Source organism: Anguilla anguilla, chromosome 3 (genome assembly GCF_013347855.1).
Source record: "Anguilla anguilla isolate fAngAng1 chromosome 3, fAngAng1.pri, whole genome shotgun sequence".
NCBI lineage: Eukaryota > Metazoa > Chordata > Actinopteri > Anguilliformes > Anguillidae > Anguilla > Anguilla anguilla.
Genome location: NC_049203.1, coordinates 27,485,861 through 27,513,148, shown reverse-complemented (window position 1 = coordinate 27,513,148; position 27,288 = coordinate 27,485,861). Strand labels below are relative to the sequence as shown.

Genomic DNA, 27,288 nt, shown 5'->3' with positions numbered 1-27,288 from the left:
GGTCTACTCCTTAATGACTGGTTGTACAGTAGGCAGCCGGGGCGGTGCAAGAAAGCAGCACACGCCTGTGCATCATGTTCTCCACAGCATGATGGTGTTACCATCATGCTGTGGAGAACATGATGCACACGCGTGTGCTGCTTTCTTGCACCGCCTACTGTCTGTGTGCGTTTGTGCTGTGTGGTGGACAGACTCCTCCCGTCCGTCTCCCGCAGCTGTGCAGCCGTGCTGCGCAGACAGGCAGCGTCTGTGTCTCCGTCTCCGTGACGCGCAGCAGCAGGGCCCGGCCGCCGGCTAGCAGGCAGAGCCGCCCTCGGCTCGCGGCGTTGCGTAACCAGGCAGGGAGCAGCTTCTGCCGAGCTCGTGGGCAGCGCTCGCCGTGTGAGCTGCTCAGTGACTCACTGATCGGACAAAAAAAAAAAAAAAATCTTTTTTTTTTTCTACAGGAGGTTCTACATAATCACATCCTCCGGCACTCTGAAGGCATTTTTGCATTTCTGGAATCCTGCGTTCTGCCTCTGTTTCTCTGGCTCTTGGCTTAAAGGCTGAGCCGTTTGTCTGAGCCGTAATGAAGCCTGCTCACCGTGACCCTCTCAGCGGATTGATCGAATCCAAACCCAGCAGCCTCTCTGGACAGTCAGACTCCAGTGAAACAGCCGCTAGCAGTATCGATTTCTCCCTTGGTCGTAAAAGCAACTAGTGATCCATTGCAAATACAGTGTTTGATTCCATACAAGTTATATTAAATCCATATATATATATATATATATATTACAGTGAGCTCTATATTGTTTGGGACATAGGCATTTGTATTCAGACAATTCACATTCAGTGAAAGTGCAGATTCTTAGCTTTTATTAGAGGGTGTTTTTATACATTTTGGTTTCACCATTTATAAATAATAGCACTTTTCATACATATCCCCCCCATTTCAGGGCACCATAATGTTTCGGACAAATGGCTTCACAAGGGTTTGTGATTAGTCAGGTGTGTTCAGTTGCTTCTTTAGTGCAAGTATAAAAGAGCTTACAGTACCTAATCTTAATTCTAGGCTTTTGATTGCCTTTGGAGTTTGTTATTGGCGTTTCTCAGCCTACGGTCCAGAGCTGTGCCGACGAAAGTCATGGAAGCCATTATGAGGCTGAGAAATATTCAGAGATGTAGGCCAATCCGTAGGCTTACCAAAATCAACCGATTGGAGAATCATTAAGAAGAAAGAGAGAGTGAGCTGGTGAGCTCAGTGATCGTAAGGGGCCTGGCAAGCTAGGGAAGAACTCTGCTGTTTATGACTGAAGAATTCTCACCACCAAACACCTATCTGACGGATCAGAAACTCTCTGCAGGAAGCAGGCGTGGATGTGTCAGTGACTGTATAAGACTTAAACAGAACTACAGAGGCTACTCTGAAAGATGCAAACTTCGAGTTAGCTGCAAAAGCAGGATAGCCCAGTTACAGGTGGCTAAGATGTAGGCTACTCTGCAGAGTCTGCAGAGTTTTGTAAAGATTTGACTTGTGGACAGATGAGACCGAGATTCATCCGAGTGTTGGCAAGCACAACATGTGGAGGCATAAAGGAACTGCCCAAGATCCAAAGCACCCAAATCGTCTGTGAAACATGGTGGTGGGGGTGTTACCGTTTGGGCATGTATGGCTACTACATGTACTGGCTCATTTGTCTTCTTTGATGATGTAACTGCTGATAGCAGCAACAAAATGAATAGAATGGGTGTTTCGTGGTTTTTCTTCATTATGGCAAGAATTATTCAGTCATCAATTGTAGAGGGTCTTCCTTGTCCTACCAGGCCTTTTGCGATTACTGAGCTCACCAGTGCTCTCTTTCTTCATAATGATGTTCCAAACAGTTGATTTAGGTAAGCCTAAAAGGTGTGGACTATGTGTCTCTGACTGTTTCTTTCTTATTTCACAGCCTCATAATGGCTTCCTTGACTATCATTGGTACAGCTCTGATCATCATGTTCACAAACGCCATTAACAGATCTCAAAGGCTAGAAAAACTGTAGAATCAAACTTAGATACTGAAAGCTGTCTTATGCTTGCAGTAAAGAAGCAAGTGAACACACGTGACTAATCATAAAAAGAAGTGAAGCCGTTTATCCCAAACATTATGGTGCCCTGAAATGGACGTCTATGTATAAGAAAGTGCTGTTGTTTCTACCTGGTGGAGAAACATTATGGGGCTCACGGTACTTAAAGAATTTAGATATGAGATCAGAAGATAAATATGAGACAAAACAGACAATCAGCTTATATTTATTTATGTAGTGTTTATTTGCCTTTTTTTGGGCTATCGCACCATTCTCTGTGAACTGTTGAGTCTGCGTGTAAATCCCAGCAGGGCAACTATTTCTGAGATGATGGAACCACTATGTCTGGCTCCATCAGTCGTACCACTATCCAAGTCGATTACATTATGCATCTTGTCTATTGTAATGATTTGTCGAACAACTAAACCTCTTCACCATGTCTGCATGCTTTATATATTGAGTTGTAGCCACATGATCCACTGGAGGAAGTGGAAATGCAAGCTATTGTAGGTGGCCACTGCATGTGTGTGTGTGTGCGTGTGTGTGTGTGCGCATGTGCGTGTTCGTGTGTTTGTGTGTTACACGGTTGCAATATTCCTGTTGCTGAAAAATGCTAATTAAGGAGACCCAGTGCTCATTGTGCTTCCCAAATTCTGCCTCAAGCAAACCAATGGGGGACCAGAGTGTAAGATAAATGTGTTTCCCAGCCCCCCCCCCCCAACCCTCAGGGGGCACTGTGTAAACTAAAGTACAGTTATTTCACAGCTGACTCATTGTAATGCATGACTAACATCGCAGGTCACTCAGAATTCTGAAAATGGCAAATGTACTTTTCCAAGAAGCAGTCTTCGTGTTGCAGTTTCACCCACGTGCGTAGTGTTCCAGTCCCCCCCCCCCCCCCCCCCCCCCCGTCTGCAAGACATCACAGACATTAACAACTCACTACGGTTTTGGCTCACTGTCTTATTGTCAGGGAATTTATTATTTTATTTTTAAAAAATCAAATTAACAAGTCATTAGCAAAAAGCAAGTAACTCTTTTGCCAAATTAAAACTGTAAAATGGAAGGCTTTGGGTAATTTAATCTTAACACTGAAGTCTGTTAATATCTTGGGCTCAGCAGAAGTGTGTATAATGTGCAAACAGCTCCTTTGTTAGTAAACAGCCTTTTGAAACTTCCACTGGTGGGTGAGGTAAAATGAGGCAGGTCAGATTACAGCTTACACCACGAACGGCCAGCGGTTTAAAAATCATGAATTAATTTCTGCTATCGGGAGTCAGACAGGGAAACTGAAAGAATTTTAGATAGATGTGTGAGTAATGGTGGCGCCGAGACAGGGGCCCAAAATTCTCCCTCTGTGGTGTCCCACTCAAGCCTGACCGCCCCGTGTAAAGACAAGAGTTCTCGTCAGTGGTACGTGCATTGAGCCTGAATACAAATGCTACGCTTTCACCGTTCATCATTTCTGGCTCATCCTGCCCAGTTTTTGAACCCCTGGAGGCAGAAGCCAGCGTTTTGTTTGCGTCATCTCCGTATACAGATGGAGACAGTAGAGATAAAAGCACTATGGATACAGTGCTTTTAGTTTGTGGTTGGTCACGATTAGATTTCACCAGTGCGCTGTTTATGATAATGAAGATGACTCAGTGAATTAATTACCTAAATTTAAGGATGGGGCACGCATAATAAGCAGATTTACATCCAGTCCATTTTGAATTGCCTTTGGGGGAGACAAGATTCTCTGTGTGATATGCGCAACCCTTAGCATTTTACCCTTATCATTTTAAATTATTCCCGTCAAAGACAACTGAAGTTTTGCCAGTGCTGCCGGTGCCGGATAACAGTCTCGTTGCTCAGCGGTGGCACCCCTCTGAAGCAGCCGGCCGCCCAGACTCGGCCTGCTCAGCGCTGCATACGAAGCGTGTGCCTCCAGGCTCGTGCCAGTGCGAGCTCCCCTTGTGGGCACGAGTGTGCACCTCCATCTTAGATCGAATCCGAGCCGCTCCAGTGTCGACTGCGGCCGGCAGCCCCGCTTTGCGACGTCCGCGGGACGCGTGGGAGGCATTCGGTGGCCGGGGATAGCACTGCTCATTGCTCAAGCGCCCCCTGTTGGCCGTCTGGACGCCTGTGGCTTGCTCTCCGCGCACGCTTATGATTGGGTCTCCCTCACCCCAGCTCTGCACATGCTCGGCTAGTTGCTGCAGTGAGAAAAGAATCTGGCTGGGGCCGTTTGTGTCAGAGAACCGCACGTTGTCTTCACTCTCCTGAGCCAGCAGCAGAGGGCGCATATGAGCACGCTTGTACATGGTTCGCAAATTGGACTTTCCAAATATGGGTGGGATTGAAGATACAAAATTTTCAATTAAAAAAGGAGCAGTAGCTTGATATCTGATATAATGAAGGAGAATGTATGTGCTTGTCCACGCTCTCCCAAATTGATAGCACAGGTTACTGCAACAAGGCCGGTGAATTGGCCATTCAAAAATTTGGTGGGAAAAAAGGGAAAATGTATTTTAAAAAGTGTGATTAACATGGGGCACCTGAAAAATGTAAGGACCTCTGTGTGTCTGTCTGACAATCAGAAGCTCTCTGGGTCTGTTTCATAATTAGAACCTCTGTGTGTCTGTCTGCCAATCAGAACCTCTGTGTGTCTGTCTGCCAATCAGAACCTCCTGCAGCTGAACCCGTCAGAGAGATTTCTGACTGATCAGAGCCTGAACCACCACGCCTTCCACACCCTGCGCCTGCTGGACCGGACCGGACCACCCTCACCCACGCCCCCACGCTCCTCCAAGAGAAAGCCTTACCACGGGGAGAACAACGCCTCCAGCAGGTCAGGAGGTGGTACTGCCGTTCTGCAGACTGGCTGTCCACCATTTTATTTCTTTTACTATTTTAACGTCCCATTATTTTATCAGGTAGGTCTGTTGAGAATAATGTGATTTGGAAGGGGTTGTATAGCCAATCAGGTATGTGGGGAGTTATGGCGTAAAATATGTTTTTTTTTTTTTTTGTTAGTTTTGGGGCGGCTCATGGGCATCTGATGGGCGGCTCATTCTGTTAAAGCACTTGTGTTCCATGTGAGCTTATGTCCCATCCCTTATGGAAATGGACTGTACTATAGTATAATTTGGCCTGTGTCTCTCTAGTGTATGTCTATGTTTTCTTTTATTTCTCAGGCTTATAATGGCTTTGCTGTCTTTCATTGGTATAACTCTGGTCCTCATGTCTGCTATTGCAGACTCCAAAGGCAGTTAGAAGTGTAGAATCAGGACTAGATACTGAAAGCTGTCCTGCCTGCACTAAGGAAGCAATTGAACACACCTGACCAATCAGAAACTCCTATGAAGCCATTAGGTGCCCTCAAATGGTGGTACCCTTTAAAAAGTGCTGTAATTAAAATCTGGTGAAATAAAAATACCCCGTATTGTGTATATACCCTATTTATGTAGTTGTCGACGGTCTGTTCTTGCTCACACTGTCTGATCATGTCCTGCATTGACATTTCTCAGTCACCTGAAGAAGAGCTGCTCTTCTGTTTTTTTTTTTACACATTGCACATATGTATGAGCATCACGGTCATCAAATGAGTACTTTTGTCCACAATTTCCGACCCTATTTACTGATGTGTTTCCTATAGATCTAAATGTAGATATCATTTAGTCACTGTTCCTATTGAAACACTAGCCAGTTGAGCAGACTTTGTGACTGAAGTTCCTGCCATCCATGCCCCAATAATAAACCCTCTTTCAAAGTCACTTATCTTTTCTCCATGGAATCGAGGTCAACTGGGCCTGCTCAGAATTTTTATACATGCCACATGATTGGATGTTAATTGTTTAATTGTGGCATGCAGTACACACTGGGTGGGTGCATCTGCATTTTGTTATGTTTCTCCACTCATTTATTCAGATTTTTCCTTTGTCACCCGTCTGTAAATATTTTCCATGATCAGTATATATTTTCCATAAAGGATGGGCTTGTATCAAGTCCTAACCCTGCTCATGCTGACACTTGCTGACATCCCTGCAGGGCGGCACATGATGGGCCATAGTGTTTGCTAGAGAGGGAGGGGTCAGTTGGCTCAGTTCTCTTTGTGGGACGTCAGCCCCTTGTGCTTGATCAGGCCCAATGCAGTTTGCCTGTGCCGACTGCTTGGAGTTTAGCTGGTGGACTGCATAGGGAAAAAACTGCAACGGCTGCACTTTTGAAAGGCAATGCACACTTCAATTTATGGAGGCAGATGCAGCGATGAGACTGTATGACAGTGGTCTCCAACCCTGGTCCTGGAGAGCTACAGGGTCTGCTGGTTTTCATAGTGACTCTGCACTTCATGAATCAATTAGAGCAGTTGATTACACAGTTAACTCAACTCACCTGGTGTCTTGGGTCTCAATTGGGTGCTGATTTTAAGGTGAAAACAAAAACCAGCAGACCCTGTAGCTCTCCAGGACCAGGGTTGGAGACCACTGCTGTATGACAATATCAAAAACTTAAAATTAATAACTGGGGATTAAATGGGAGATTAAACTGGTTTGTGAAAAAAATTTCTACTTCTTTCACTTTGCTGATCAGAATTGGTAGCATGACGAAAGGTCAATCTTGTTGAATACAATATATGCATTATAAATTTGGAGTAAAAAAAAAGGGGGGTTGTATGCTATTTTACAGAAGTGGAATGTCCAAGGGTAAGTAAAAGTCCTGCCATGTGTTTTTTTCCGCCCATGAACTCCAGCTTATTTCACTGAGTAGTACCTCCTGGCTTGGGAATTGACAAATTCAGGCGATTGGAACAAAATACTGGGGAGAACTTTTACTTTCTAAACCTGGATTTCCTACCACTGCTAGTTTATGAAATAATTTTAAAAAGATGTCACTTTGCTAAAAGGTCAGTCTTTCTTTCCTTGGTTCAGGAATCATGGGGGCAAGAGCTCAGGACATCACCGTTCCAACAGCAAGGACTGCTCCAGCCTGCCCCGCCATGAGGACCTGCACCCCACCAATGACAGTTTCCTCAACGGCAACATGCCGGCCTCCGCCAGCCTCAGCCCCACCCTCCACCCCAAGACCTACCAGGCCCAGTCCCTCAACCGCTCTGCCTCCAGCAGCAAGGACCTGGCCAACAACAACCTGCCGCACCTGCTCAGCCCAAAGGACACCAAGGGCAAGACCGAGTTCGACTTCAACGTGGGGGCCAAGGCGGCCGACGGCCCCGGAGCCAAGTACCTGAAGTCCAACTCCCGCTCCCAGCAGAACCGCCACTCCTTCATCGAGGGGAAGACCAGCACGCTGCAGTCCGGCGAGAAGCACGGCCGCCACAGCTACATGGAGACCTCCCACGGCTCCATGCCCTCCTCCACCAAGAGCGCCGCCTCCTACCTGAGCCTGTCCAAGAGCCACGGGGCCCTCAGCGACGCCAAGTCCGTGGGGAACCTGAGCGAGGCTCGGCTGCACCCGGACGACCAGCCGGGGCCCGGGTCCCGCTACTTCCCCTCCAGCTGCATGGACCTCAACGTCCCGGGGAGCCCGTCCGGGCGGCACGGGGAGCGGCCCGCCCTCAGCCCCTCGGGCCGGGCCAACCCGCGTCTGGAGAGCGGAACCCTGGACTCCCGCCGCTCCTCCACCCGCCACAAAAACCTGGAGGAGACCGTGTCCCCGGAGCTGCTCGACCCGGGAGGGGGCGGGGCAGGGGGAGGGGCCGGAGGGAGCCACGCCCACTCCCTGTCGGCCCCCCACGAGTCGTTCCCCTACGGCCTGGGCTACACCAGCCCCTTCTCGTCGCAGCAGCGCCCCCACCGGCACTCCATGTACGTGCGGCGGGAGCGGCACCGAGCGCACGGGCCCGACCCCGGCCTGGCGGTCGGGCAGGGCATGCCGACGCGCGCCAGCAGCCTGCAGCTCCTCTCCCCACAGCTGCAGCACCGCACCCTCACCCGCCACTCTGGCAGCTCGTCCAGGGAGGACTGCACCGAGGACGTGAGCAGGGTCAGTAACCCGCCGTGCGCTTAACCAACCCTAACTTCTCTTCCCCCTCCACACGCGCAGAGGACCGAGTGCTGACAGCTTCCGGCCATTGCCGCCTCTCGGTGGTCAGGTCTCTAGGAAACAGATAAGCAGATAAGGGGGTTCCCTTTTCGCGGATTCAGCGCCCAGGCTTCCCGTTGCCATGGATCCCAGAGAGAGCGCACACTCCCTGTGCTCCATGTTCCAGGAAGGGAAGGCGAAAACACAGCTTCTTGTGTCGCGTTGGCTAGACGGCGTCTGAGAACATCGCTTCTCTGTTTTAGTCCCATTTTAACAAAGTGTCTAGCTTCTTCTGCCTCTTGCTTTGACTCAAGGTTATGAAAAGTTCACAGAGCCCTCAGATGTTCAAACTAGGTTTTTTTTGTTTGTTTTGTTTGTTGTTTTTTTAAATATATATATATGTTGCCTGCAGCATAAAGCTTGTTCGTACAGTCAGACTGTATGCACAGAGCAGATAAATGTTAAAAGTTAATGAGCTACTTGCACTAAGGATTTCTATGTTGGAATGAAGTGGCTGAAATTTAACATGAATTGTATCCTCTATGTTACAAAAATTAATTGGGAAAAAGCTTCTTGGATGTAGCCTACTGTACACCTACTGCAGTGGGTCTTGAAAATAGACAGTTAGGTACGATTATGGAATTTTCTCATTCCTGATATTTCACATTTATTCATTATTCACCCATTTTTACCAGCAGTATGGAAAGCAAAGCGGTCTGTCAGGTGTAATATTAATAGAGTTCTGCAAAACCGTTGTAACACTACAAAACAGCTGTGTAGGCAACTCTGTGTCTGCCCAGATTTGCCAAAGCAGATGTAGTTTTACTGTGTGAATTCAGTCTTTATAGATTCACAGAACTTCTGGTCGATTATTTTGCTTTTAAGCCTATATGTTGCTCTGTATTTCACATTAAGATTTTCAGGCTTTATTTTGATGCTTAAACCAGGCAGCATCATCTCAATGTATTTTATATTGGTTGTGTCACAGTATCTGTCTCGATTTACGCAAGTGATGTCTAAATCTATCTCTGTGACAGTTTTTGTAATAGCCACACCCTCCAGATGTGAATTGAGATTTGAATGATGAGTGGCTCAAACCAATAGACAGTAAGCAATTCACAGCTTTTTGTGATGTAATTAGTGCAAGTAGCCCATTACTAGATGAGTGATACACTATGAAAGTGCGTCATAAACGTAGCAACGTACACGGCAACAGCCGTCTGCGGGCGCTCAGTCCAAATACAGTGGAGCCTCCCGATCGTTCATATATTACATTGCTTTCATTTAGCAAACACTTACCCACAGCTACATACAATGAAGAGAACACAACTGCAACCACCACAGTTATGTGAGCAACAGTGCCCCACATGGCCATTTATACTCCCTAATAGCATAACCCATAGAATACATCATTAATGGCATAACCCACAGAATACACCATTGATGGCATAACCCACAGAATACACCATTGATGGCATAACCCACAGAATACACCTTTCACAAGGTGGTATCTTATAGGGCATCGTCTCATTTCTTAAGGGTAAACCTAAGCTATTAAAGCTTAGTAAACTAGCACACAGTGCAGGTCACATTATAGGGGGAAATTCCACTTAAAAATCTAATTTTCAAAATTTCTGTTTACTTATTTGAGTGTATTTGATCCATCCAGATATATTTTTGTATATCTATATATATATATATATATGACATTCCAGTCAGAGGTTTTGTCCAAAGATAACAGAGTCAGTGGTCAAAAACCTGCATGCTCAAACTACACTTAGAAAATTTGCTTTAATTAGGCATACTATGCAGGATTTTTTTAGCCTTGCTGTGGTCCTGTTTACAATCGAAGTTTCCTCCATTGTCTTCAACCCCACCCACTCACCCCTGAGTACCAGCCCGAGTCACTAACATGCAAATTCATTGGAAACTACTAGTAAATTTCTCCCAGCAATTAGTTGGACCGACATTACATTGTCCAGTCGCAACCGCAAACCGGACATGTACAAATAATTTGAAAACCGGTCTGCAGGAATTATGCCTTATTTTTTTCTGTGGATGACGTAGTGATCGATGTGGCTAGGTGCCTAGCTATTAACGTGCAACTTTTACATTAGCATCCCCAGTGAAATAATGTCTAGCAGTTGGATTTGTGTAGAAATCATATGTAGCTGATGAATTTTTGAAATTTATATTTTAAATTACAGCTGGATTATATTTTGTAAAGTAATTAGCCACACCCAACTCAAAAACCTATTTATGATCATGATCATCATCATCATAGTTGTACCTGTCCGGTCAAAACAGATAGCTGACTAGCTACTGTAGCTAGCCAGATGTCTAGCTACATGAAGCCAATCTGGAAGAATGTAAACTAACAAAACAAGCTAAAGTTTGTAGCTGTGTGAAGTATGATGCTTTGTAGTTGGTATCCGGTTGTAACTCACTGATAATTGCGATATTGATTGCGAATGTGCATTATGTTATGAGCTGAATGGTTGCTAGTTAGCTAATTATCACTGTCATTACACATACACCACCACCGTCACCAATCAGTCCCAGAATCTCCAGGTGGGCGAGGGTTCGATCCCCTGTCATGGCACCTTCGGAGCTGTGGTCCCTAATCTGTCTGTTAGCTACTCTGCTTTCGCAATGTCTGAGTGCCTATGTACAGGGACGTTTTTTAACTGGTCCCTTTTTGTAAGTGCCACTTCTTAAGTAGGGAAAAAATTAAGCCTGAGATGGGCACTTGGGACAGAAGTGCCCCCTGCAATTACCAGATTTAGACTATTCTTGCATTCTATTCTTGCATTATTAGCTTCATAATACGATAAAATTGGCTGTTGATTCAAACAGGTAGAACGGGTACAACTTCCCAGTGTCATCGCATGGTCAATCAAATAAGATGAATTCATCTACTGTAGTTTTGAGAAGGTTTTTCCCATTGAATTCCATTGTGTTCCATTGTGCTCATTCCATTGTGCCCAATCTGATCTCACAGCTTATTTAAAACTTAACTTGAGGGTGTATTTGGGGACACATCAATAACACTCAGTGCAAGTAGAAAACCCTGAGTTTTTGATTTTTGGGTGGAATATTCCTTTAATGCTTTTCATTTCCATTAGTTAATATTTGTCATTTTATTGACTCAATTGAGCTAACATTACTAGCCCACTTGACTGAATAAAATTAGCTCGCTAACTTGTTGTTAATCTAGCTGCCTACTCAGTAACAGCGAGCCTAGTAGTAATGGAACACGAAACAAAACTCTCTTTCCCGATCGCTACAGTGAGTAAAGTGTGCCCTCAGTGTGTGGGCAGTTGGGGTGTGTGCACATCCAGCGCTCTCAGAAGCGTACGCACTTTCATGGCGTGTCGCGGTGGTGGGATTCTGCGGATGTTCAGTGTCACTGGGCTCTGCAGCCGCAGCGTTCGTCGTACGCGTACGTGTGTGTTTCCGTGTGCTGCTGTTTGTCTGTTCCTCTGCAATGCGCCGGGCCCTGGCCTGCTGTCTGCTTCACTGCTCTCCATTCTGCCAACAGAGCAACCAGTCTCCCACAGAGGTGACCCACACCCGAGCCCCGATAAAAGACTCCACGCGGGACAACACAGCACCCTTTCCCACACAGCGTCAAAAAAGCGAGGTCCGCCCTGCTGTCACCCCTGCGCACAGTCTCGCACCCACCGGCCCCGAGCCAGGGGGCCGCTGCCCACTCTTCTGACACAGGGATCCTGCCTTCGTTAAACCCCGCCCACTACAGACAAGACACGCCCACTTCTCCCCTCTGAGCGTCTTACCTCAGTTAACGCTTAGGCACACACATGCATGCGGCATACATGTAGCGATGCATAGGTCCATTACTGTTACACAGCTGATAAGATTTTTTTATCTGATTTGTTTCTTTTAGTGTTTATATACCTGTTTTATGAATGTCCATTCAGCTAAGGCTGTTTTTAAAAGTTTGTAGCTTTTTTTTATTAGCATAAGAAGTGAGTGACTGATTGAGAAAATGGGTGCCCGCCTTTCTGTTTGCTTTCTTCCTGCACTCTGTCCATCTCTCTCTCTCCTTTATCCGAAATGTCGCACAAGAGGTGGATCCTGGAGTGCACAGCTCACAGTGGTTTCGAGCCCCACTGTGCTGAACAGAGAGATGGTTTTCTTTTTTTTAATATGCAACTGTCCTCACCTCAGTGACGCCCTCTTGTGGTCTAGGTTGGTATGTACCACGACACGCACCCAGAGGACGGAGCGTCGTCCAAGGAGAACCGCATCATCTACAGTGACTCTATGCCGCGCCGGGTGGGCAGCTTCTACAGAGGTACAAGCGGGTTGAAGCCCCTCCTCCTCTCCCTCTTCCACCTCTTCCTGCTATTCCTCCTCTTCCTCCTGTTCCTACACCTCTGCCTCTGCCCATCTTCCTCATAGCTCTTCCTCTTCCATCTCTTTTCTCTCTTCTTCTTTATTCTCCTCATACTACTCGTCCTTCTCTTCTAGTTCCTCCTTCTCTTCCTCCTCTTCCTTTTTTCCTCCTCCTTGTCCTCTTCCTGTTTCTCTTATGTTGGATTTCCATCTGAAAGACAGCTCTCTCGCTGAGTTTGGGGCTCTGTTTTGGGGTTCAGTACCTTCTCCCCGACCGGACAACACCTTCCATGAGAGCAGCGTGCCAGGCCGGGGGTCCGCAGGGGGCGGGGAAAACAGTGCCATGACCAATCACTCTAAGCGCCAGACAAACTTCGACCCCTGGTGAGCACTCAAATCCAGCCAGTGGAACTATGTTCAATGCGTTTGTTTTTAGTGTGATTATGATGAACAAAATCTCTTTATTTTTGTCAGTTTTCTTTGCCTAACCCACTCCATTGTTTTGTGTAAGACTCTAACCTCGTTTTCATTTTGAAGTGTCAGCAAAATCCTTCCTGTCGCTGTCTCTCAGGAACAACCCGGAAGCCGTGACCCTGAACCCTCCTGAACCTTCCAAAGAGAAGGAGAAGCAGGGCTTCTTCAGAGCAATAAAGAAGAAAAAGAAGAAGTCTCAGACGGTGGGTACCACGCTGCACCTGTCCCAGTCTTGGCTGCTGGCTGGGAAAGGAAGTGAGGAAGGAAGGGCTGCTGTGGCACTTTAAACATTTAGGCGTGTCCTCGCTCTCTGAGGCACAGGCATGACTGTGTGTGTCCTTGAAACACATCACTGAGGTACTAGTACCCTTGGAACACAAGGGGAAATACACATATCCTTGGTACGAGAGATGCATTATCCACTTATCTCTCAAGGGTGACATTGTGGTCTGTACCAGACCCACCCACACAATCACTCTCAGTTCAAATTCCTATTACTCTATTTCAATTCTCATAATTACGTTTCTGTTTTCTGAATTTTTCCAGTGGATCTTTTTTTTGCAATATGTATAAATTTAATTGGTAAATGAAATTTTCCATTACGATCGATGATATACTGTTATATTTCTTAGTGTTAGGGGGAAAATCTAATTGCATTTGGCCTTTATGTTTATCAAATATTTTTTAATCATCTGTGTGTCTCTTTGCCTGGATACACAGCACCGGGACCTCTGATTGGTCAGAATCTTGCTCTCATGGATTCCTTGCTTAATCCCATGCCACTGAAGCCAGTAGTGAGACTGTTGTATAATTTAGATTATACAATGTTATGTTTTGTCTGTTTTTCTGTTATTTGTTATGCTTTTAACTTTACTGCTATCTAACCTGAAACAAAAAACATAATGTTGGACTTGGCACCAGTCAGTCTGGGTGCCAAAGAAGCAGCGATGGTGGAAAGGGCACAGAATGTGCCTCGTGGTTATTCGGAACTCGTGGGAGAAGGGTTTCGGTCCCAAATCACCATGCTGATGTTTCTCTGGACTGTATTTTTTTTTGGTGAAAGACAGAAGCTGGAAATTTGGTGAAAGGGCCGGTGCTGGATTTAAACAGCATGATAACAACCAAACGCAAGGATGTCCTACGTCAGTGCATTCGGCAGGAACTAAATCAAACACGGCAAACAGATATATTTCTCCTGCCTTTATTTGAATATTGAACTGTGCTATGTGCTTCCTTTTGTTGAATAGACAACAAAAGAATGTGCTATTGCCTGTCTTGAGTTTTCCAATGTGCCACTCCAGTCTTTTGCGTCTTATATTGCAGACAGAGTTCGACGATGGAAGGAATCCGAGCATCAAGAAATGCCTTTTCCCTCTGTTTAATTCAAAGAATAATATAAAACATAGCTTCTCTATGAAAGCCCCTCCCGTAGTCTCCTCACCTATGGTATTACATTTGTGTATTGCACATTAACTCACCAGTGACCGAATCACCGATGCATGCTATTAACATTATTAATCAACATTGATTGATTGATTTTGATTTTTTTGTTATCCAGTGTATGACAGTATACTTTTTATTTTTTTTACAATGAACATGAAACCAGGAGCAGATCCATCACGTGACCGCACCACCCTCGGGGTGTAGCTGACAGATTGATGTGGGTGGGGGGGGGGGAATTAGGTCATACGCCAAACTGGCTTTGGAGCGTGAGCGTCCCCATCAGGCACTGCACTACCTCAGGTCTCCCTGAGGATGAGGAACCTCACAGTGTGTGTGCTTGTGTGCGTGGGTCTGTGTGTGTGTGTGTGTGTGGGTGTGTGTGTGGGTGGGTTGGTCTGTCTGTGTGTGTGTGTGTCGGGAGGGGTGGGTCTGTTTGTGTTTTGTGTGTGTGTGCATGGGTCTGTGCGTGTGGGTGGGTGGGTGTGTGTGTGTGGGTCTGTCTGTGTTTTGTGTGGGTGGGTCTGTGTACCCACATATATATACTCTGAAGTGGGCAGTTTGGGTATTGAAAAAGATTACACTAGTACAAAAAGTCCTATTCTCTCAGAATTATTTATTTTTTATATTCTCAGAAAAAACAAACCCATGTTTTAGCTCAATTTTTCAAAAATCTAGAAATTACTGAATTGGCTGTTCTTCAGTCAAATATATTAGTTGTTGATAGTCCTCAGGTAGAATCTTTGTCATTGACATAGCAGCATACTTTTGTACTTTCAGCTACATATACTGTAGGTTTTTATGGGTAACATCCTTTCTGTCATGACCCACATATGAACTTTATTTTTAGGCTACTTAAAAATATACCCTCCAGACAAAACAATAACATCACTTGTTGTTTATTGGTCTCTTTGATTTTGAGCGTTACCAGATTATGTAAAATTAACTTGGGAGGAGATAACTAATAGGGTGGCATGGTGGTGCAGTGGGTAGCACTGATGCCTCACAGCACGAAGGTCTGGGCCTTTCTGTGTGGAGTTTGCATGTTCTCCTCGTGTCCGCCCTCCAGGTTCTCCGGTTTTCTTCCACAGTCCAAAAATATGCAGGTAGGCTAATTGGAGACTCACAAATTGCCCATAGATATGAGTGTGTGTGTGAATGGTGAATGAATGGTGTTTGTGCCCTGCGATAGATTGGTAACCAGGGTGTATTCCTGCCTCTCGTCCAATGCACGCTAGGATAGGCTCCAGCACCCCCTGCAACCCTGCCCATGATAAGCACGTATAATGCATACACAGTACTGGCACAAATTATGAAAGTTGTCTTAAAACTTTTATTTCTCTTAAATCTTTTGCCTGTGCCCTTTCTTCTGATGTTGTTTCTTGACACTATTTTCCTCTATATAATGTATTTGTAGCAGTTGTCTTCTTGACCACAAGTGGTAATGGCATTCCGTGCTCATCAGGAATTTGAAATCCATTATCATTATTTCTTCATTTTTGTTTTATTTTGATATTACATTTATTACATATTACATTTACCCAAAAGAGAAATTGTTGCAAAAATATTGCAAATAAATGCTGTCTATTCATAATTTGTGCCAGTACTGTAGCTGTAACTGGGTGTAACTGTAAGAAAAGGAACAAAATACAGCGCTCCAGAGCCTCCACCATGCAGTGTAAAAACAGACATAAAAATTTTCAAACAGGAATAAAATTGATGAAAAAGACAATGAGCAATAAATGCAAAGTATACTTGTTTTTTCTGCATGTAGGATTTATTTCGAAGTCAAATTGGACAGCATATGATCCACAAAAACCATTGATTGGCTTTTGAATAGGCTATGATCATTGCGCATTGCATGAGAAAGCCCTGAAATTATGATTCTGCCTTCCACTGTAGATGTGGTCTGAGCAGGCAGGCAATGAGGGCGCACATCGTAGGCTAGACTCACACCAAAATTGCAATGAGCTGCATCAAAATTGCAGTGCGCTGCTCAGTTTTGACTGACACGCCCCCAGCTTGTCCTCTCCCACTTCGGTGGCGACGAGTCACAAACTTACGAAACGGCACAGGCATGTCAAAATCCATGACAAATGTACCACTTTCCCAGGTCAACAGCCTTACGGCTCCCAGAAAATAGAGCCCTTTGTGTTAATGAAACATCTCCTGATTTGTCAATGATTTCAAATTAGTTGTGTTTTTGCTCTTCCTAGGAATTGCATTTTTTGGAGATGAGATGCTTGTCTGTCATAACTGTCTCTAAATAAATACATCATAATGCACTGACTCACCTGGCAGTGAGCAATGGTTTTTAATGATTGACTATAAAAAAAATGAGAGAGGGAAATATTTCTGAAAAGACTGCATACAGCATGCAGCCAGTGGGATGTTCCAGACCCAAGCAGTGCAGCGGGGCCCATGTGATGGCCTCTCGTCTCCCTGAGAGGGCTGTCGTGTGATGGATCTTCCGTGCGGTTTCCTGGTGTGATGTGACGTCACCACAAGGGGGGGCCAGCGGGGCAGCTAACAGCATGCGTGGGGTGGGGTCCGGGCTGCAGCTGGGAGTGATGGAGAAGGGATGCATGGTTTCACAGCCGCCTGGAGCTGAGCCTAGTGCCTGCAGGAGCCGGGGTGCACGCTGTCACCCATACAGTGGCCCAAATCACTCAGGGTCCCGGGACAGGGAGCGGGAGAGTCCATCTGCCTGGCAGTAACAAATTATCCCATCATACTTCTATTATGAGTGCAGTACGCTGCGCCAGTTCAGCCAGATGGTCCTGGATCGCCACTCTGTGGTCAGACTTGAGAGGTTGCAGGTTCAATTCCCAAGTGTTCAAAGTGCTTTGAGTGGGGTGCTTAACCTGAATTGCTTCTGTATGTGTCCACTTTTTTTTTTTTACATGGATAGCAAGTGGAAAACGTACACTGTATGAGTCACTCTGGGTATGGCTGTCTGTCCAATGCCTAAATGTAAGTGTATAGTCAGCTGTAGGGGAAGTTGAGGGACACTACCTGGCGATTCTGTCAAATGCTGTTTTTCTTATTGAGCGTGGTCTGCCCTTACAGAAATGGAATATACATTAAGTATTGAAAAGTAATAGTCAAATGATAACAGTTAAAATACAATATAATAATTTTTAAATAAAATATATTATTAAGGTATTGCAATACTTCTTAATATATGTGAAAATATGCAAACTATTGGTAAAAGTTGATATATTTACAATATATTGTGATATATTCCATTTCAATATTAAGATTAAGAAATTCTTCTCACCTGAAGGCAGTGATAAATAATTAGATGAATAATTTGTACAGTCAGGTCATGTGAGGTTTGCGCTGTTTGAATAGAGCGGTTATTTCCCAGTGTGGTGCTCGCTCACCTCATTGTGCACAGGAACCGGAGTGCCCTCTGCACATCAGAAAAGGGTCGACTGAGTCAGGAAAAGAGGAAAGGCTGGCAGGGAGAATATTATTACTGTGCAGGGGGCTGCTGCTACTCTAAGATGAATGCTTTTCTTTCGAAGCCCACCAGCACACCCGCTGCTGGTTTCTCAAAGGCCTTACATGGGAGTTGTGTGTGAATATGCGTATGCGAACCTGGGCACCTGCCTCTCAGCTGGGCTCTCCCTCGTCTGGGGCTTTGCGGGCATTATGGAACGTACATTTTGGGCTGGTGGAAAGGAGTGTGTTCGGTCTGACCGGTACGTCTCTGACGCCCCGCCCCCCACCCCTCCGTTGTGACCAGCAGGTTCCCAGCGACGGCCAGGATCACCTGGTCATACAGAAGGCCGTCCGGTCTTCCACTCACCAGAGCAGCCGGCACAGGAACCGCGGGGAGAGAGACCGCGATCGGGACCGCGATCGAGACCGCGACCGGGAGCGAGAAAGAGAGCGAGAAAGAGAGCGAGAGAGAGACCGAGACAGAGACAGGGACAATGAGTGGCCTTCAGAAAAGCTGACCGAACCCCACCCTCAGGTAAGACACTTACCTTCATTTAAAAAATGTTAGCAAATTAATTTCTATTTGATATTATTATTATTCATATTATTAATATTAATATTATTTAGAAGTGGTTTCACACCAGCCAGAAAACATGAGTTTACTGCAAAAGAAAATCAAATACAAGACAATATTCCCAAACTCACTTCAAGTAATGGTTAACTGGCTGCAAAATTACTGTTTTGCAACACCCAGCTTAGTCTGCAGACTTGAACCCAGTCAGACATTTGTATTATGGAAGACGATGCTGTGGTGTTGTCCTTGTGAGTATGATGAACAAGATCATGCACATCTTTTTCTGTGAAAATCTTTGGCTTGTTAAACCAATTTTTTTTCTGAGCAATTGTATTAAAGTATAAAAGAATGTAATTTTTCACATTTGTTTGTGCACACAGTAGTGCGCGTTACCTTGCTAATTTTATACAGCAGTCCTTGCTCATCTTCATTAAGGGTGTGAATGGTTTTGGAGGGCACAGTCAGAAATTGTTGTGCTTGTTTATGCACGGCGTTGGTGTGTTTAGATTCAACATGTCAGTTCCTGGTTTACCTAATCCTCATGAATGAGGCCTGATTGACGACTGTCATTCAAAGCTGAAAACATTAAAAACCTAAAAAGGCATAATAATGAGAACTGGCCATGCAGTCCGTCTAGACCCACCATTGACCTGCAAACTAGAGTATGGAGCACTACATCAAGCCTAGACTTCTAATAAATACCCAGCGTACAAAGGGACCTGGCAAGCTGTTCTCCTGACAGAAGTATTACCACAGAAAGGGCACATTGAGACAGCCAGCACATGGCATTGCATGACACCTCATTTGCATTCCCTAACAGAAATGGAATATGGTGCAATCTATTATAAATATGTGGACTTTTTAGAACATATGATGATAGAGAAATATCTGAAAGCAGCAGTAATTTGTATATTTGCCCATATATTGTTGCAATATCTTATTTATTTTATCGCAGAATATTGGCAGTATATTACATTTGCGCCAGACATAATGGGTATCTGGACAGCTGACCATAGTGTTTGTTACTGACTGTGCAATCACAGTAAAAGATAAAGTCTCGGGCAGTGAGGTCACATTATTATGAGGTCACGAGTTTCTCCTCCTCTCCCCACTCCCCCCTCTCAGAGTCAGCCGCTCAAATCCCTGCGCAAGCTCCTGCACCTCTCCTCCTCCTCCGCCGCCAACCAGGCCACGCCCGCCGAACTGCGCTTCCAGCCGCTGCCCAACCCCCCCTCCAAGGGAGGCTTCAGTGAGGGGAGGGGCCACCCCGGCGCCGGCTCCGCCCAGCCCAAGAGCCGCCAGGCCGCCGCCTACACTCTGGCCGGACAGATCGAGTCCAACTGGCACGTGTCGGCCCTCAACCGGGCCGAGGGGACCGGCTACCCCGAGCAAATATCCGGCAAGGTGGGCCAAAATGGGCCCGGGTTTGCCCGCCCCCCCCGGGCACGAATGCCAAACCTCAACGACCTGAAAGAAACCGCTCTGTAGAGGAGCAATGCCCCGCCCCCCCCCCCCCCCCCCCCCAGTCCCCATTGGCCACACTCTGACCCCTCCCCCCCTCTGCAGCTTCCCCTACTGGCTACTGAACTGTACCCCACAAGCAAGCGAGGGGGGCGTGGCTTAAGAGGCTTCACCCTCAGCCGGAGGGCAGCGCTCTGTATGTCTTAAGTTTTTTTAAGCTTCCATATTTGATATAATTTGTAACATTATTTATGAAATTCTGATTACAATGTCTTTTGTTTGAAAATAAGTACATTGCAGTTTAAATGAAAAAATATATATGTACTATATATATGACAATTGAGAAAAGTATAGTATACGTGCGAGAGCTATAGTTTATACACAAAAATAAATATATAAAAAATTTTCCTGCATAATAATGCTATATTTCATTATGAGTATTTAGTTGTTTGTATCTGAAGTATATAGATTTTTCAGATTTAAGAGTATTGTTGTGAAAATATTTGCCATTTTCGTTTGCTAATTTCTGTTGGTTTTTATTTCCCCTGTATTTATTTTCTTATTCCAATCTGAACCCGTTGACTGGAGGTGCAGAAACACTTTGTTTCCTTACCCAGCCTAGCTGAAGACTGCTTTTGCTGGCTCAGTGTTGTGCAATTTGGGCTACTTTTCCCCCCCACATTTATTATAAACATATGAATTCTGAACCCCCGCCTGAACGGAGAAAAAAATACTTGTACGATTTCAGTTTGGCCACTTTTTTCCCCTGTGACTGTTGAACCAGGAGAGCACCAGCAGCTTTGGGCTTCTGCTCTGCGAGGTGAAGGTGTCGCCACTTTGTCCCTCTCACCATTTTGTTTGCGAACCAAGACGAAACAAACGTGTAGGTGTAATGCCATTTTGGACACTGAAGCATAGTTGCCATTGTCAGTCTGTAGAACTGAGTGCACTGCGTGGTGCTGTTTGACCAGCTGTGACTTAGGCGAAAGGAGAGAGGAACGACGTGTGCTTCTGAACTGCTTTCAGAGCCACGAGCGAGCGGGCGTGTGAACACACTGTGTTCCAGTCAGGGTCAGAACCCTCCGCTGCCTTCCACTCTCTAACCAGTCTCAACCAGTCTCAACCAGTCTGCCAGCCAGCCAGGTCCCTCAGAGTTACAACTTCACCATAAAATACGTTTTTGCGGTAACTAGCCATTAGGCATATGTTTAAAATAAACAGCCAAATTAAAACATACCAGTTTTCTATATATTGGTCTCCTGTCCTGGAAAAGTCAGCCTTGATTTGACTCTTTTTGCATCATTGTAGTAACCACACCCACTCTGAATGTAATAACCACACCCACTGTTAATATAACAACTGCACCGCCTCTACATGTAATAGTGCAAAGGGCATGTCAGGCACTGTGCAGTAAGTAAGAATACCTAGACAATCACCATTTTTTAAAAATCCTTTTTTTTTTGGTTGTTTTTTAGTTTTTTTAACCTATTTGCAAAATACAAAAACATTGAATTAGGGTGTAGTTTCCCTTCGCATGGTGCGGTCTGGAGTAGTGCTGCCGCTCCAGCCCAGGGACACCCCTCCCTCCATGTCAGGCTGCACTCTGGCCTGCGGATGCGCAGTGTCCGACAGTGCCTCACGCTGGCCGTCAGAGGGCATTGCACCAAACACCAATCATGCAGAGAGAATGGAGTCCATCCTTTCCACGCTGCTTTTCAGAAACGTTTCACTCATTTTTCAGTCTATGGCTCCAGAAATAGCTACGAAAATCTAATGCAACCAGCACTGACTATGATCAAACCTTTTTTTTTTTTAAATGAATAAGAACTGCAGTGATCAAATGTAATTACTCTTTATGAATTACTTAAGTAATTAGGAATTACATGAAGTAGGTGTTATTTAAAATATTTACATAGAGAGGATAATCAGTATATGTAGTAATTGCCAACAAAAAGACAAGCAATACAACCTGAGTTCAAAGATATTAAGTGTTGAATACCTTTACTGGTTTATTTAAACCAGTCCTCTGCTATACAACCTTAAAACAATGTTTTGATATACTAATGTGCATTGTAAATAGCTTTAAGAGTATTTAAGATGTCAGGAGCAGGTAATTAGCTATTAAAAGGATCACCTCTTTCCCCAAGCACTGAATCTTACCTTCCATGTAACACAGAAGACTCTCATTCTCTCACCTCTGGCTAGTGACTCTTCAAATGTTTTGCACAGCAATGAGCCATCTTTGGCCAGTCTGCATAAAGTGGCATCCTTGAGCCTGGCAGTGAGGTACTTAAGATAAATGTTAACTAGTCTAATTGTATTTTATGGACATGTAGAAGAAACAAAAAAACAAACACTACAAAAAAGTAGCTCAGTTAAGTCTCATTGTCTGTTCTTAATAGTGCACTTTAAACAGGCTAAGTAGTCAGAAAATTAACTATTTCTCTTCACTTTGTGTTCAGTGCTCATACGGTGTATTATGAATATTAAATACGGGATATTTCCTTTCTGCCTTGGTGCCACCACGATCGCAACCACAGATTTTAGTATTGTACTTGTGTTTTGTGTATTCCAGGTATGTTAACTAAAAAGTGAGTATGTATCTACAGTTTCTACTTTACATAAGTTAATGTATTTTTTTCTGGAAAGATTGTTATGTTGAACAACACAGTGTATTATATTAATACCAATGTGTGATTATTTCTTTGGTAATATTTATATATAAAAAAAACCTATAGACAATTGAGATGAAACAAAGTAAATCGTTTTTGTGGTTGTAATCCAGACACAATCATAAACTCGTAGCATAGATTTCTTTTCTTTTTTTTTCTTTTTTGGTTTGTTTTGTTTTTTGTGGGAGCATTATCATTGTTATGAAAAATCTGAAGGGAGAGAGGGGAAATTATTGGCATTTAAAATCACTGTTTACATCTGCTTCAGTCAATGCTTCTCCTAATAAAACTAACAGACTTGAATTTTTTACAAATTGAAACTTTGATGGAAACGTCACCAACCTAGTGAAAGCAAGGGGAAATCATGTTCAACTGCTTCATAATTTCTGTGTATCCAGCGAGAGGAAAAAGTATTGTTTTTTTCTTGACATATTATTACTATAAGTACCATAAATACCTGTAAATACAGACCAATCCTCAATGGGGACTGGTCCACCAACATGTTTGATTTTGAGAGTCAGAAAACAGGTGTGATTAGTTTTAAACAGAATTGAAATGAGTTGAAAATGAGTTGAAAAATCAGTGTTCAGCGTTTGTCTCCCTGGAACACTGTCCGACTCCCAAGCAATAATGCTAAAAATCTGTCATGTGACCCTTTTTTGATGAGATGGCACTGTCCCTGCTGCCGTTGCCTAGTGATGCAGTATAGGACATGGATGTTTTGTTATGCCTGGCATTGGGACAGAGGTCAGAGCAGAAAGGTCAGAAATGTTGGGGAGGCAGCTCTGTCTACGCAGGTGGAAAGTCATCTCTGTTTCTGATGGCGGTCATCAGCGGTCATGATGTCACCTGCTTCAGCTTGGCCCAGCGCATTCAGACCTGAGCAGCAGCAATCAGACCTGAGCAGCGGCAATCAGACCTGAGCAGCGGCATTCAGACCTGAGCAGCGGCATTCAGACCTGAGCAGCGGCATTCAGACCTGAGCAGCGGCATTCAGACCTGAGCAGCGCATTCAGACCTGAGCAGCGGCATTCAGACCTGAGCAGCGGCATTCAGACCTGAGCAGCGGCATTCAGACCTGAGCAGCGGCATTCAGACCTGAGCAGCGCATTCAGACCTGAGCAGCGGCATTCAGACCTGAGCAGCGGCATTCAGACCTGAGCAGCGGCATTCAGACCTGAGCAGCGCATTCAGACCTGAGCAGCGCATTCAGACCTGAGCAGCGGCATTCAGACCTGAGCAGTGCATTCAGACCTGAGCAGCGGCATTCAGACCTGAGCAGCGGCATTCAGACCTGAGCAGCGGCATTCAGACCTGAGCAGCGCATTCAGACCTGAGCAGCAGCATTCAGACCTGAGCAGTAGCATTCAGACCTGAGCAGCAGCAATCAGACCTGAGCAGCGCATTCAGACCTGAGCAGCGGCATTCAGACCTGAGCAGCGGCACTCAGACCTGAGCAGCGGCATTCAGACCTGAGCAGCGGCACTCAGACCTGAGCGGCGGCATTCAGACCTGAGCGGCGGCATTCAGACCTGAGCGGCGGCATTCAGACCTGAGCGGCGGCATTCAGACCTGAGCGGCGGCATTCAGACCTGAGCGGCGGCATTCAGACCTGAGCAGCGCATTCAGACCTGAGCAGCGGCATTCAGACCTGAGCAGCGCATTCAGACCTGAGCAGCGGCATTCAGACCTGAGCGGCGGCATTCAGACCTGAGCGGCGGCATTCAGACCTGAGCAGTGGCAGAGCCTGTAGCTGTTAAGGTTATGGAGATGGCACCAGCCCTGTATCCTGAATGCTTTCCACTATGGGGACCTGTGTGGGTTTACTCAACATCTGTGGTGCCGTGCGGCGTAAGACCATCATGGCATGCATTATCCTACCGGAAAACCACTTCTTAGAAAATCAGAAATGATTTTCTATTTAAATATTTTGGATTTCTATAAGCCATGGCCAATCCGCAGACTATTGGATAGATGCTTTTTTTTTTTTTTTTTTGCTTAGGTTTTTATTATTTCAACTAGTAGAATAATTGAACAGAATACATTGTGCTGACCTGTGAACATCTGTGAGGGACCCTTGAAATTCCGAGATTTCAGGGTAACATCCCTTTGCTGCTCAGTTCTGTCTTTCCCCCGCAGTCCGTCGGCCCAGCGGAGACCCACTCGCGCAGGCCAGGTTTTCTTCCTGTAATGTACAGAGCTGTTTGGCTCTTTGAGTCTTTCTACAGTTCATAATTAGGGGGTTTTGATTGCCTTAATCCAGAGTAGTGGTAACCTTGTATGGGAAAGTATGGACCCTGTGGCTGAGGGAACGTCTCTTCGGTAATTACCACACTGCCGTGCTGATGCACCAGGGTCTTAACATTCACACAGCGATTGGCCTTATTTCAGCTGAACCGCGTTCTACAGCGCACAACCACACCAATAGAATTATGTGATAATCCTGGGTTTATTTAAGCAGAAAGTATGAACTGTGATTCATTTGGGGGCCTAGCCATCATTTGAGTCAGCTTGGATAGACATAACCACAGCTTTTTTTTAAAATCAGCCCCCTCATCTACTGCCAGTTTAAACCAAGCCCTGTAGGTCATTCTTACTGTAATGTGGGGTAAATGCTCAATACAGCTGGCCTCAGCTCAATGTGCATGCAGCACTGAAACCATGAAGGAGGCCTTCAAGCCTCCTTCGCCGTCTGGGATAGCCAGGATCAGTTCAGCTATCCTGATTTTCCAACATTAGGCTTCGGACTGAAAGGGAAAAGCTGGGTCCTTCCCCCGATACAGTTATTTGTGTGTATGCAGTATAATGTAAACTGCATCTTCTGTTGAATCGAACACCTAAATAATAAGCTGTTTTGTATGTCGTTTTTGTGCTTGATTTTTTTCACTGTTCTCTTTGAAAAAAGAAAGAAAAAACACATGGACAGACGCAAACAATTAAAAACGGTGTATGCCTCCAATGCCTGAATGAAGTTGCGCACTAAAGTGAACAGTGAAGGCAAACGTGTTTTAAGAGAGTGAGGACGGATAATAAATGCAAGGTGTATAATCTCTACCGTTATCCTATTCTTACCTTTTTTGTAAGGGGTTCGATGCACACCATGACACGCGCGAGCTTATCCCGTTGCAGAAAACCCAGGACGGTTTGACTTTGTTTTTGTGTTTGCCTGGGAACGCTTTTGAGAATGTGACGTGCCGCTCAGGGCTGAACCCCTCATTTTGCTGCCGCGAGTGAGGGGACGGGTTTGGGGTTGCTGTCTACGGCTCACACTGCTGCTACAAAATGCACCCGTGAGAAGTCTGTCGTACCCACCCGGGGTCTGTCTGGGGTCTAGCGCTACTTTAGGGGGAAAATGACACAAAAATAAACCCGGATTTCATTTTGTATGCATATTGCCATGTGCAGCAGAAGAAGTAGTCAAGACAGTAGTTCCAGAATTTGCCACTTTGTCTCTGAATGAATGTAAGTGTCTGTGTCTCTCTCTCAACTGTATGCAACCACTCTTGTGTTTCAGGGGCCCAGAGCCGAGTCAGATTTACCATGCTAACAGTATTTTCAGGTTCTTTTCTGGGAGTTTTTCTTTTTTCCTCAACCGCCCCCCCCCCCCTCATTTTCATTTTGTCCGGTTTCCATGGTTACTGTGCTTCTATCTTAGCATGACACGATTGCCGTTTAAATATTGCTGCTGTAAATAATTACCATGTTTACGTACTCTCATGTCTGGCATGAACACGGCTCATTTTTATTAAGCACATTATTATTTTTCTTTTTTTTTGGATGGAATTTGCAAAACATGTCTATTAAAAATGCAGGTTTTGCCCCTCAACACTGGGCTGCTGTGAGTGTTTGTTTTCTTTGGCGTTGACGTTTTATTCCGTTGCACAATGAAGCAGTTGACGACATTTAGATTTTCTTCGTGAAGACAATGATTATTAATATTAATGTGTGTGTTTACATCTCACCAGAGAATCCTCCCTGATGAGGTGCATGGCATACATAAAATGTATATGTATATACGTGTATGTATACAGTGAGTTATGACAAGCTTTGCTTTCTCTACGCAAGGATACACAATGAAAGAAAAAAAAATCAAATCAAACCACGAGAGCCATCTCAAAGAACTTGGGTCTTCCTTTGTAAACCTTTGTAATGCAAAGAAGTTTCTAAACAATATGAAATTACACTCCCCACTGCAGAGGGACATATATTAGCTCACTCTACATCACTGTCACAAACCACATCAGAAGTCACACACACACACACACACACAAAATACAGCTATGACATCACCACATGACCCTCACAGTTATCCCTTTGCTGCCCCCCCCCCAACCAGCATGACGACTGCTTCCGCAGTTCTACCTCTGCCTTCGCTCACCCCTTCCTGTCTCCCTCTTTCACCAAGGTTACAACTGGACACACTACCTTCCATAAAAAATAAAAATTAAATAACAGTGGCACACACTTGCCATTCTGCTCTTTCAATTCTCAAAAGAAAAGCAGACATTCACGCAATTAGCCAAAAGGAATACGGGAGGAGTGGGTGGTGTGGAATTTTGTGGGGCTCTACGTGGGGACTGCATGTACCACTTTGGCAGAGTGTGGACTCTGAGGGGAGCGGGGCGGAGGGCATGGAGCAGGGCGGGGTGGGGAGCAGGGCGGGGAGTGGGGCAGGGAGCAGGGTGGGGTGGAGAGCAGGGCGGGGCAGGGAGCAGGGTGGGGCGGGGAGCAGGGCGGGGCGGGGAGCAGGGTGGGGCGGGGAGCAGGGCGGGGAGCGGGGCGGGGCAGGGA

The 27,288-nt window shown here is 45.4% G+C and overlaps 1 protein-coding gene across 11 annotated transcripts in view; it reads left to right on the top strand.

Moving 5' to 3' along the window:
• The window catches only part of cdkl5 (cyclin-dependent kinase-like 5), a 100,909-nt gene extending 81,036 nt beyond the window's left edge, over window positions 1-19,873 (top strand). For 3 of the 11 annotated variants that reach the window (XM_035409343.1, XM_035409344.1, XM_035409345.1), the window contains 9 exons: window positions 4,713-4,879; window positions 6,960-8,031; window positions 11,612-11,713; window positions 12,283-12,388; window positions 12,690-12,813; window positions 13,001-13,106; window positions 14,227-14,349; window positions 18,095-18,325; window positions 19,490-19,873. In XM_035409343.1, coding sequence (XP_035265234.1) covers window positions 4,713-4,879; window positions 6,960-8,031; window positions 11,612-11,713; window positions 12,283-12,388; window positions 12,690-12,813; window positions 13,001-13,106; window positions 14,227-14,349; window positions 18,095-18,325; window positions 19,490-19,852 — 2,394 coding nt within the window. In that variant the 3' untranslated portion in view covers window positions 19,853-19,873. Of the gene's footprint in view, window positions 1-4,712; window positions 4,880-6,959; window positions 8,032-11,611; window positions 11,714-12,282; window positions 12,389-12,689; window positions 12,814-13,000; window positions 13,107-14,226; window positions 14,729-18,094; window positions 18,326-19,484 lie in introns of those variants that run through there. The other 8 variants (XM_035409347.1, XM_035409346.1, XM_035409348.1 and 5 more) reach the window with 8 other exon arrangements.
• The last annotated feature ends 7,415 nt before the right edge of the window (window positions 19,874-27,288 follow it).